This window comes from Sinocyclocheilus grahami, unplaced genomic scaffold (assembly GCF_001515645.1).
Source record: "Sinocyclocheilus grahami isolate Dianchi unplaced genomic scaffold, SAMN03320097.WGS_v1.1 scaffold1384.1, whole genome shotgun sequence".
NCBI lineage: Eukaryota > Metazoa > Chordata > Actinopteri > Cypriniformes > Cyprinidae > Sinocyclocheilus > Sinocyclocheilus grahami.
The window spans coordinates 205,623-218,122 of NW_015506563.1; the positions used below are offsets into that span (position 1 = coordinate 205,623).

At 39.6% G+C, this 12,500-nt stretch overlaps 1 protein-coding gene across 1 annotated transcript in view; it reads left to right on the forward strand.

Annotated features, from left to right (window-relative positions):
• LOC107569826 (monocarboxylate transporter 10) overlaps positions 1–12,500 on the forward strand; it is a 40,481-nt gene that overhangs the window by 17,753 nt on the left and 10,228 nt on the right. The window contains exons 2-3 of the mRNA XM_016255982.1: positions 4,546–4,690; positions 9,707–10,136. Of these exons, the coding sequence (XP_016111468.1) occupies positions 4,546–4,690; positions 9,707–10,136 (575 nt within the window). The remainder of the gene's footprint in view (positions 1–4,545; positions 4,691–9,706; positions 10,137–12,500) is intronic.

Genomic DNA, 12,500 nt, shown 5'->3' on the forward strand with positions numbered 1-12,500 from the left:
GAAGCGGTCCTGTGCAGACGTCTCTTTAAAAGCGGGACTATTTTTAACTTTAGCATGCCATCTTAAAAACACTTGTGCTGGACGACACGCATTCCAATCAAATTCAGAACTCTATTACTGTATATTCTTACCGCAGTAGAATTTCCTTCTCAAAAGAATGATAGTAATAATACAATTTATTTAAACATTATTTTAAAGAATATCACACACTTCATGTCTCTGTTGTGCAGCACTTTACCAAAAAATAAAATAAAGTAAAAAGGAATTGCATTTTAAGAGACGAGTTACATTTTTAAAGTTGTATGCATTCATTTGATTACCACCTTCTTTGATTGAATTAAATGATAAATTAAATCAAATCCAGAAACATGAAAACAGACAACAGAGAATTTCTGAACGATTAAGACACATTTCTAAGCATAGATTACTGGTAACATTTGAATAAATTCTTACATTTTGTTTTATGAAAAATTGTATTAATCAGAGGAGACATGCTTTTTGATTATTAAGGTTTAATTAAAACAGAATCCAGAAAAATTAAAATGGAAAAAATTAATTTGGGAAAATATTAAATGGAATTTTGGAGAAATAAGGCTGATTTCATTGAGCACTGAAGAACCTTGTCCTGTAAAACTCACATGTTTGTCAGCATAAATACAGATCGACACACTTTGGACTTTACGATAACGTCCACAATCTTATCATCTCGAGTGATAATCTTCAGCTTTATGGTCATTAATATCAGTGTTTGTGAATCTGACACCGGCGCAGGTTCCTCTGTGTGAGAGTCTGATCCAGAGCCTGATATATATATATATATATACATTTCAGACTTTGACAAGACAGTTTATATCTATCTGTGGGTCGCTGTGATCAACATTACTGTCCAAAAATATAGACCTAACCCCTAAAAATATAGACCTAACCCCTAAAAATATAGACCTAACCCCTAAACATAACCCTACCCATAATTTATTCTTAAAATCAGAGGGAAATGCTAGGTGAATACAAGGGTGTAGAAGCATCTAACCCTGATTGTAAGCCTAAAACTGACATTTCTTGAAGACGTATCCCTCAATTCTGATTGGTTGATTGGAATGATGTAATTGGTGAAATCACGTTCACCAGAGCCTGTGTGCTCAGCGCATCATTTCCTGTGAGAAATCACTGGCGTCCCGTCTACAGACCTCTCTGATGAGACAGCTGGAGTAAGCAGACAGGAGATCAGAGTTCAGAGAGCAGCAGATGAGCTGGTTTACTCTTGACTCTCGGCCCCGGGAGTGTCGCTCGCTGATGGATCTAATCACACACAACACAGAAACAGGAAGTGGAATGGATCTCAATCCGCTCTTCACGTCACGCAGTCAAGTGTTTGGAGACGTGATGCTTATTTGTGGCTCTCGGGAAGCTGGTTTTCAGGAACAGGAGGACATAACTCTGTGTGAGGAGACGGCGAAGGATTTTCTTCCGTAGTTGAATGTTTCCATGATCCAGAGTAAACACCCAACATTATGGTCATTAATATCAGTGTTTGTGAATCTGACACCGGCGCAGGTTCCTCTGTGTGAGAGTCTGATCCAGAGCCTGATATATATATATATATATACATTTCAGACTTTGACAAGACAGTTTATATCTATCTGTGGGTCGCTGTGATCAACATTACTGTCCAAAAATATAGACCTAACCCCTAAAAATATAGACCTAACCCCTAAACATAACCCTACCCATAATTTATTCTTAAAATCAGAGGGAAATGCTAGGTGAATACAAGGGTGTAGAAGCATCTAACCCTGATTGTAAGCCTAAAACTGACATTTCTTGAAGACGTATCCCTCAATTCTGATTGGTTGATTGGAATGATGTAATTGGTGAAATCACGTTCACCAGAGCCTGTGTGCTCAGCGCATCATTTCCTGTGAGAAATCACTGGCGTCCCGTCTACAGACCTCTCTGATGAGACAGCTGGAGTAAGCAGACAGGAGATCAGAGTTCAGAGAGCAGCAGATGAGCTGGTTTACTCTTGACTCTCGGCCCCGGGAGTGTCGCTCGCTGATGGATCTAATCACACACAACACAGAAACAGGAAGTGGAATGGATCTCAATCCGCTCTTCACGTCACGCAGTCAAGTGTTTGGAGACGTGATGCTTATTTGTGGCTCTCGGGAAGCTGGTTTTCAGGAACAGGAGGACATAACTCTGTGTGAGGAGACGGCGAAGGATTTTCTTCCGTAGTTGAATGTTTCCATGATCCAGAGTAAACACCCAACACAACATGAACTGTCTGAGGATGAAGCGCTGCATACGGTCGTGTTCATGCTCCGCTATGAAGGAGAAGGATGAGAACTCGAGTGACTGTCTGTACAGATGCTGTGTGTCTCACTTGAATCGCAGTCGCTGTAAGTGCTGTGTGATGTTTGTGGGCACATGTGTGACCCTGGAGCACAAAACCAGTCATAAGGGTTATTTGGCTGAGATACAACTATTAGAAAATCTGGAATCTGAGGGTGCAAAAAAATCTAAATATTGAGAAAATCATCTTTAAAGTTGTCCAAATGAAGTTCTTAGCAATGCATATTACTAATCAAACATTACGTTTTGATATATTTACAGTAGGACATTTACAAAATATGTTCATGGAAGATGATCTTTACTTCATATCCTAATGATTTTTGGCATAAAAGAGAAATGTATAATTGTGACCCATACAATGTATTGTTGGCTATTGCTGCAAATATCCCCCAGCGACTTAACACTGCTTTTGTGCTGCAGGGACACGTTTGTGAAAGGATGACAGACATTTAGAATAAAGATTAAATCCTTAAAGATGTGATATGAAAGTTTTTAGTTTTTTTTTTTTCAAGGTTATTATAGTTAACTAAAAATAAACCATAAAACCATGAAAAAAGTGGTTATAAACAGTGTTTATGCAGCAGTACAGTCTGAACTTCATGATGGCATGTAGTTGGGGTTTAATATTCAGTAATAATTTCTGCTTATCTGTAAATACAACATCGGATGAAAACAGCACTTGAACTGAATTCAGATGAATAGCGACATTAACTTTGCAGCATCAGATAGTCGCTAGCCACAGTCAGTCAGACTGAGTGAGTCCGATCAGGCCGTGTGTTTGATCCGTCTGTCGTCCGTCCGCTCCGGTGTGTTTGTTCAGGACCCTGGCTCACGGGGACGGACGGATGGGAGTGTGTTTGTTTGCTGTGCTAACAGTGTGTTTCCAGCATCTCTGATACTCACTGCAGTGTGTGAGGAATCATTACAGACTGGACACACGCCGTGGTTTCACTCAGGTCCTCCTCGCTGATGCTGGAGAGAGTCACACATGTCAGGCTGCTGTAGCTCGAGGGTCACAGAATCAATCCCTCTGTTCTTCTCCTTACCAGTCACTCGTTCCTTCTTTCTTTTGCATGTTTCTTTATTCGTTTTTGCTCTCTTTTTTCTTTCATTTGTTCTTTCTTTCTTTTCCAGTCTTCATGATGATTTTGTGTGATATTAATATGAATTCAAATACAGGCCATGATGAAGCTGCACCACACTGTGTCCGACAGTGATGCCAAACACAGCTGGTTCTTGTCTTATTATAAATATTAATATTATTTATTAATTATTTATTTATATATTTCCTAAAAAAGCTTTTTCATACACAGACTCAGATTCAGGATCGTTTTGGTGAAATAAAGTAGAATAAATAGGATGCCTTCATGAGTGTCATGTGTGGTGTTCTTTAGGGAAGTTAGATGGCCGTGTGTGTGTGTTTCTGTCGGAGAGAGACTTACTCCATAACCCAGATCATCACATGATCACTTTGACTTCCTTTGTGAAACTGCAGCATGAAGGACGGTAATGCATGTCAGGCTCACGTGTCAGACTCAAACACGGCTGTTTTTTACTGCAAACTCACGTGATCCAGTTCATGCTAATACATATCAATGATTAAGGACATTTAATGAACTTTTGTACAACAGCTTTCTCTCCCCTTGATGTTTAATGAAAACTCTCAGTCCTGCAGTAAAACCAGTGTGTGTCATGCCACAGAAATATAATGTAAGTCTGTGGTGTGTTAGATTAACATTTCTGTGTCTGTGTGTAGGATCTTTCTCTCTAAAAATGATTGTTTATGTGATAAGAATAAATTACAGGCGCAGTATCCTGTGAGAACTGTGCTGAAATACAGTGGCACAGTATGAATCATTTAACAGTTAGCTATTTCATGCTGGAAATAATAATGCTCATTTTGTATAATCCAGTGCATGAATTGCTTTACAAATGAAAAATACTTCATCCCATTTGATTATTTTCTTGTTTTATTTGGGTTGATGGATACTGGTGCGCTCTGTCATTTGACTCGATCTGGTCTGTATTGTTGTTTTTTAATGTAAATCTTTAAAACAGCATTATATAATGAGTTGTTTGTTATCACACACATTTAAACACATTTAAATGTATCTAATGGAAGTTTAATTTACTTAGACTGCTGGCTTTATATAAATGAACTCTCTCTCTGTGTGTGTGTGTGTGTGTGTGTAGCATGGGTCGGCTCGCTCTCAATGGGTATGATCTTCTTCTTCTCACCGATCGTCAGTGTGTTCACCGATCTGTTTGGCTGCCGGATTACAGCAGTTGGAGGGGCAGCAGTGGCGTTTGTGGGACTTCTGGGCAGTTCCTTCGTCACGTAAGTACATTACATTCACCTCAGGTTTTAGATAGAGATTTTTTTTAATTTCTTGCTAAGCAGTTCAATTAATGCTTATATTACCTGTAACTGGAAATAGGTGGTAATGACCATCCTTCACTACCAAGTGTACTTACTAGTGCTTAGCCAATGGACTGTAAACTGGATAAAATGATTGCTTTCTAGTTGCTGTGGCCCATCTGTTTTTATACTCAACTATCCTTCCTGTGTGATTTTATGTTCGCTGTCAAAAGGGAATGGTTTTGTCTGTAAGCAGTGGATGGAGTATAGATGTGGAGATCATCCAGAACACCTGACAATATAATGTTTTTATTCTGACGCATGATTTGAAGGACTGTGGGGATGCCTTCTCATCTTACTCAGTACTTTAAGACACTGTTTTTCCTGTTCCTAAAGAACCCAAAGTTCCATTGATTAAATTGAAACATACAAGATTGTACTCCTTTAGTCTGACACTGGGGTCCCACTAGGCTCTGTACTTGGCCCTCTTCTCTTCTCTTCTCTTCTCTTCTCAAGATGTTTCTGAAGGCTTTCAACTATCAGTAAGGATATTAAATTAATACAGCAGTAATGACTTGGGTACTCGTTTCATTAAAAAGTAATCTGATTACTTAACGCACTTTGTATGACTGTTACAATCAGCGACAAGTTGTTGCTTATTGTTTCTCTAAATACTGAAGATTAACAAACAAATACCTGTACTTAAATACACTGCACTAAATACATGTTGCAGTCTGCTGAACTGGAGAGCATAACTAGCTCTAAATGGAGTTTAGCTGACCACAAAGCAATCATACGTTTACACTCCTGACATTAAAGCTAACGTATTTCATATTTGCGCCACTAGCATCACCAGAACTAAACTGAAAAAAAAAGTTTTTACTATTAGCCATTGGTCAGAGAAATAGATTAATGTTTTAAAAGCATCACGGAGTTGCAGTGGTTCACTCTTCAGCAGAATCAATCTATTAATCACTGATTTACAGTCAACATTAAACTGAGAGACGAGGAAGAATTTCGATAGCACAAAAACTGTCAGGAGAAATTTCACAATTGTGCTTTGAATTGCATTACTAGTAGTATTTAATTTGATTTATAATGTGCCTTTAAAGTTAACGCAGTCCAATCGTTATTCTCTGCAGGTCTCTCGGGCCAATGTACTTCACCTATGGCATAGTCTTTGCGTGTGGCTGCAGTTTTGCATATCAGCCGAGTCTGGTGATCCTGGGTCACTATTTCAAGCGGAGGCTGGGCCTGGTGAACGGCATTGTGACGGCGGGCAGCAGCGTATTCACCATCAAGATACAACTATTAGAAAATCTGGAATCTGAGGGTGCAAAAAAATCTAAATATTGAGAAAATCATCTTTAAAGTTGTCCAAATGAAGTTCTTAGCAATGCATATTACTAATCAAACATTACGTTTTGATATATTTACAGTAGGACATTTACAAAATATGTTCATGGAAGATGATCTTTACTTCATATCCTAATGATTTTTGGCATAAAAGAGAAATGTATAATTGTGACCCATACAATGTATTGTTGGCTATTGCTGCAAATATCCCCCAGCGACTTAACACTGCTTTTGTGCTGCAGGGACACGTTTGTGAAAGGATGACAGACATTTAGAATAAAGATTAAATCCTTAAAGATGTGATATGAAAGTTTTTAGTTTTTTTTTTTTCAAGGTTATTATAGTTAACTAAAAATAAACCATAAAACCATGAAAAAAGTGGTTATAAACAGTGTTTATGCAGCAGTACAGTCTGAACTTCATGATGGCATGTAGTTGGGGTTTAATATTCAGTAATAATTTCTGCTTATCTGTAAATACAACATCGGATGAAAACAGCACTTGAACTGAATTCAGATGAATAGCGACATTAACTTTGCAGCATCAGATAGTCGCTAGCCACAGTCAGTCAGACTGAGTGAGTCCGATCAGGCCGTGTGTTTGATCCGTCTGTCGTCCGTCCGCTCCGGTGTGTTTGTTCAGGACCCTGGCTCACGGGGACGGACGGATGGGAGTGTGTTTGTTTGCTGTGCTAACAGTGTGTTTCCAGCATCTCTGATACTCACTGCAGTGTGTGAGGAATCATTACAGACTGGACACACGCCGTGGTTTCACTCAGGTCCTCCTCGCTGATGCTGGAGAGAGTCACACATGTCAGGCTGCTGTAGCTCGAGGGTCACAGAATCAATCCCTCTGTTCTTCTCCTTACCAGTCACTCGTTCCTTCTTTCTTTTGCATGTTTCTTTATTCGTTTTTGCTCTCTTTTTTCTTTCATTTGTTCTTTCTTTCTTTTTCAGTCTTCATGATGATTTTGTGTGATATTAATATGAATTCAAATACAGGCCATGATGAAGCTGCACCACACTGTGTCCGACAGTGATGCCAAACACAGCTGGTTCTTGTCTTATTATAAATATTAATATTATTTATTAATTATTTATTTATATATTTCCTAAAAAAGCTTTTTCATACACAGACTCAGATTCAGGATCGTTTTGGTGAAATAAAGTAGAATAAATAGGATGCCTTCATGAGTGTCATGTGTGGTGTTCTTTAGGGAAGTTAGATGGCCGTGTGTGTGTGTTTCTGTCGGAGAGAGACTTACTCCATAACCCAGATCATCACATGATCACTTTGACTTCCTTTGTGAAACTGCAGCATGAAGGACGGTAATGCATGTCAGGCTCACGTGTCAGACTCAAACACGGCTGTTTTTTACTGCAAACTCACGTGATCCAGTTCATGCTAATACATATCAATGATTAAGGACATTTAATGAACTTTTGTACAACAGCTTTCTCTCCCCTTGATGTTTAATGAAAACTCTCAGTCCTGCAGTAAAACCAGTGTGTGTCATGCCACAGAAATATAATGTAAGTCTGTGGTGTGTTAGATTAACATTTCTGTGTCTGTGTGTAGGATCTTTCTCTCTAAAAATGATTGTTTATGTGATAAGAATAAATTACAGGCGCAGTATCCTGTGAGAACTGTGCTGAAATACAGTGGCACAGTATGAATCATTTAACAGTTAGCTATTTCATGCTGGAAATAATAATGCTCATTTTGTATAATCCAGTGCATGAATTGCTTTACAAATGAAAAATACTTCATCCCATTTGATTATTTTCTTGTTTTATTTGGGTTGATGGATACTGGTGCGCTCTGTCATTTGACTCGATCTGGTCTGTATTGTTGTTTTTTTATGTAAATCTTTAAAACAGCATTATATAATGAGTTGTTTGTTATCACACACATTTAAACACATTTAAATGTATCTAATGGAAGTTTAATTTACTTAGACTGCTGGCTTTATATAAATGAACTCTCTCTCTGTGTGTGTGTGTGTGTGTGTGTAGCATGGGTCGGCTCGCTCTCAATGGGTATGATCTTCTTCTTCTCACCGATCGTCAGTGTGTTCACCGATCTGTTTGGCTGCCGGATTACAGCAGTTGGAGGGGCAGCAGTGGCGTTTGTGGGACTTCTGGGCAGTTCCTTCGTCACGTAAGTACATTACATTCACCTCAGGTTTTAGATAGAGATTTTTTTTTAATTTCTTGCTAAGCAGTTCAATTAATGCTTATATTACCTGTAACTGGAAATAGGTGGTAATGACCATCCTTCACTACCAAGTGTACTTACTAGTGCTTAGCCAATGGACTGTAAACTGGATAAAATGATTGCTTTCTAGTTGCTGTGGCCCATCTGTTTTTATACTCAACTATCCTTCCTGTGTGATTTTATGTTCGCTGTCAAAAGGGAATGGTTTTGTCTGTAAGCAGTGGATGGAGTATAGATGTGGAGATCATCCAGAACACCTGACAATATAATGTTTTTATTCTGACGCATGATTTGAAGGACTGTGGGGATGCCTTCTCATCTTACTCAGTACTTTAAGACACTGTTTTTCCTGTTCCTAAAGAACCCAAAGTTCCATTGATTAAATTGAAACATACAAGATTGTACTCCTTTAGTCTGACACTGGGGTCCCACTAGGCTCTGTACTTGGCCCTCTTCTCTTCTCTTCTCTTCTCTTCTCTTCTCTTCTCTTCTCTTCTCTTCTCTTCTCTTCTCTTCTCTTCTCTTCTCAAGATATCAGTAAGGATATTAAATTAATACAGCAGTAATGACTTGGGTACTCGTTTCATTAAAAAGTAATCTGATTACTTAACGCACTTTGTATGACTGTTACAATCAGCGACAAGTTGTTGCTTATTGTTTCTCTAAATACTGAAGATTAACAAACAAATACCTGTACTTAAATACACTGCACTAAATACATGTTGCAGTCTGCTGAACTGGAGAGCATAACTAGCTCCTTCTCTTCTCTTCTCTTCTCTTCTCTTCTCTTCTCAAGATGTTTCTGAAGGCTTTCAACTATCAGTAAGGATATTAAATTAATACAGCAGTAATGACTTGGGTACTCGTTTCATTAAAAAGTAATCTGATTACTTAACGCACTTTGTATGACTGTTACAATCAGCGACAAGTTGTTGCTTATTGTTTCTCTAAATACTGAAGATTAACAAACAAATACCTGTACTTAAATACACTGCACTAAATACATGTTGCAGTCTGCTGAACTGGAGAGCATAACTAGCTCTAAATGGAGTTTAGCTGACCACAAAGCAATCATACGTTTACACTCCTGACATTAAAGCTAACGTATTTCATATTTGCGCCACTAGCATCACCAGAACTAAACTGAAAAAAAAAGTTTTTACTATTAGCCATTGGTCAGAGAAATAGATTAATGTTTTAAAAGCATCACGGAGTTGCAGTGGTTCACTCTTCAGCAGAATCAATCTATTAATCACTGATTTACAGTCAACATTAAACTGAGAGACGAGGAAGAATTTCGATAGCACAAAAACTGTCAGGAGAAATTTCACAATTGTGCTTTGAATTGCATTACTAGTAGTATTTAATTTGATTTATAATGTGCCTTTAAAGTTAACGCAGTCCAATCGTTATTCTCTGCAGGTCTCTCGGGCCAATGTACTTCACCTATGGCATAGTCTTTGCGTGTGGCTGCAGTTTTGCATATCAGCCGAGTCTGGTGATCCTGGGTCACTATTTCAAGCGGAGGCTGGGCCTGGTGAACGGCATTGTGACGGCGGGCAGCAGCGTATTCACCATCACGCTCCCCTACATGCTGACCGGCCTGCTGAAGCGCGTGGGACTCGCCTACACGCTGCGTGTGCTGAGCGTCTTCATGTTCATGCTCATGCTGGCGGGATTCACCTACAAACCCCTGCTGCCCAAACCCCTCAGCAGCAGCAAGTCGGGCAGCCGCTTTCCCTCGCTCAAGAGGGTGTTTAACATGCACATCTGGAGGTCTCTGGGATACCGCATATGGGCCTTTGGGATCCCTGCGGCCCTGTACGGATACTTCGTGCCTTACGTTCATCTGGTGAGTGTGCTGAATTTCCATGTTCTGCCTTAAGACTGTTTCACACTGAGCGCAAAAAAGCGAGGTGAATCACCGATGAACGGAGCTTTCACACTGAGTGCGAAACGATTGATCGCCTTCTGCTAATTCACGCCTGCACATCAGGTGGCGCCGACCAACAATGCATTTTTCCTCAGTTATGTATCTCGTTTATGGCGTTAACATCGTCCACTACTCAATATACAGCATTAAATTAAGGTAAATATAGTTTGGCTCTACACCAGAAACACAAACTATCTATAATGCTTACAAGAATACATCTTAAAATATAAGTAATGGTACAATTAGCATCAAGCTACACTTGAACATTTATGTGATTATTAATATTTTTGCTTAAAACCCACTTTAAACCATCATCGAGTGCTTGTAATAACTTCGGTTTGTGATCTATAGTTGTGCAACAGCAGCTGCTCCGGGCACGTGATCTAAGCTCAAATCTAATTGGACGGCCTGTTTCCTCGTAGAGCAACGGGGGAAAAAATTTACACAAATGATGAAAAAAAATCCTTGTTTTTTCGCACCGCGAATGATTACGCCTGGTGTGAATAGCCCCATGGGGATCTATTGTTTTGATTCAAAAGCATCATCGTGCCAAACATTTGCGCCAAATTTTTGTGTTCAGTGTGAAAAGGCCTTTAGATTTCACAACATGAGTTTTCGTCTCAGGAACGTCCTTACAGAAATGCTATGCATAGTTCACCCAAATGTGAGAACTTTCACCATCTGTCATGCTGTATGTGCATTTGCTGAAAATGTGCTCACTCTCAGGCCATCCGAGATGTAGGTGAGTTTGTTTCTTCATCAGGTTTGTAGAAATGTAGCATTGCATCAGTGTCTCAGCAATGGATGCTCTGCAGTGAATGGGTGCCGTCAGAATGCGAGTCCAAACAGCTGATAAAGGAACGTCCTTACAGAAATGCTATGCATAGTTCACCCAAATGTGAGCACTTTCACCATCTGTCATGCTGTTCCAAACCTGTATGTCTTAAAGGAATAATTATGTATGTGCATTTGCTGAAAATGTGCTCACTCTCAGGCCATCCGAGATGTAGGTGAGTTTGTTTCTTCATCAGGTTTGTAGAAATGTAGCATTGCATCAGTGTCTCAGCAATGGATGCTCTGCAGTGAATGGGTGCCGTCAGAATGCGAGTCCAAACAGCTGATAAAAACATCACAATAATCCACAGCACTCCAGTTCATCAGTTAACATCTGGAAAATACAAAAGCTGTGTGTTTGGAAGAATCAAATCCATCTTTAAAATATTTTTATCTTCAAACCATTGCTTCCGCCTAAAATACGAGCCCATAATCCATAACGTTTCCTCCAGTGAAACTACTCCTTTAAGGCTGGATTGCACTACACAATGTTTGTACAGATTTTTGCTCAGATTAAGAGTTTGGACGAGTTGATGATAGTTAGCAAAAGTTGGAGCCAGTCTGCAGGTTTTAACTGACATATTTCACAGAAAATGCTTCTATCCAGTTGTGGGAGACCAAACATGCTTGCTATTTTCAGTTTGTTGTATTCAGAACGAGTCAGTACGTTTGTGATGCCTGGTGTTCTAAAATCTGTTCAGATTTTAAAAGTCGTATAGTGTATTTTAGCCTTTACTTTTTTTTCTGCAGAGCACAAAAGTATGAAAAAGATATTTTGAGTGAAATACTCAAGATTGCGCTGTCAGGGACTGGAGCTTGCAAGCTTCTGCAGAAAGCATCATAGCAGTAGTTCACATGACTGTAGCTTCAAGTTAAATGATGCTTTTTGTGAGGAGCAGACTGATATTTGCCTCAAATGTCCATGATGGTGAATGAACTGAACCTTACTCAGATGGCCCACGAGAGCCACGTCAGCAGAGTATCTGTGCGGTTCCTTCATCTGTATGCTGGTCTTCTGCGTGGATGGACGTTTATGCTGTGAGGTTTATTGAAATAAAAGGTCAATTTGATCTGAGGAGTGCGGGGCGTAGCTGCAGACTGTGCTTTACATAAACATCAGCTCTGTTATTGTAATATCTCCAGACGTGTTTTGCTCAGGCTAAGGTGCCCTGCAGAGGGTGGAAAATGGGCAGCACTGAAAGGGAAAGAGGTTGTTTATCTGTGGAGAGCCGTTCTCTCGTTGGGAATCCTCTGGATGTTTTCCTGCCGCTCTTTCTGGGTCGAGGAGGTTATCAGTGGACAAACACACGTCTCAGCATGGCTTTGTCATCTGCCAGAGGCTGAAGAGCTCACTTGAACTGTTCAAATCAAAACAAAAGCATGTTCCTCGGGGTTAGAGGGCACATGGTCTCACTGGGTTTGGGTTTTGTTGTGAAGTCCTCACAGCGA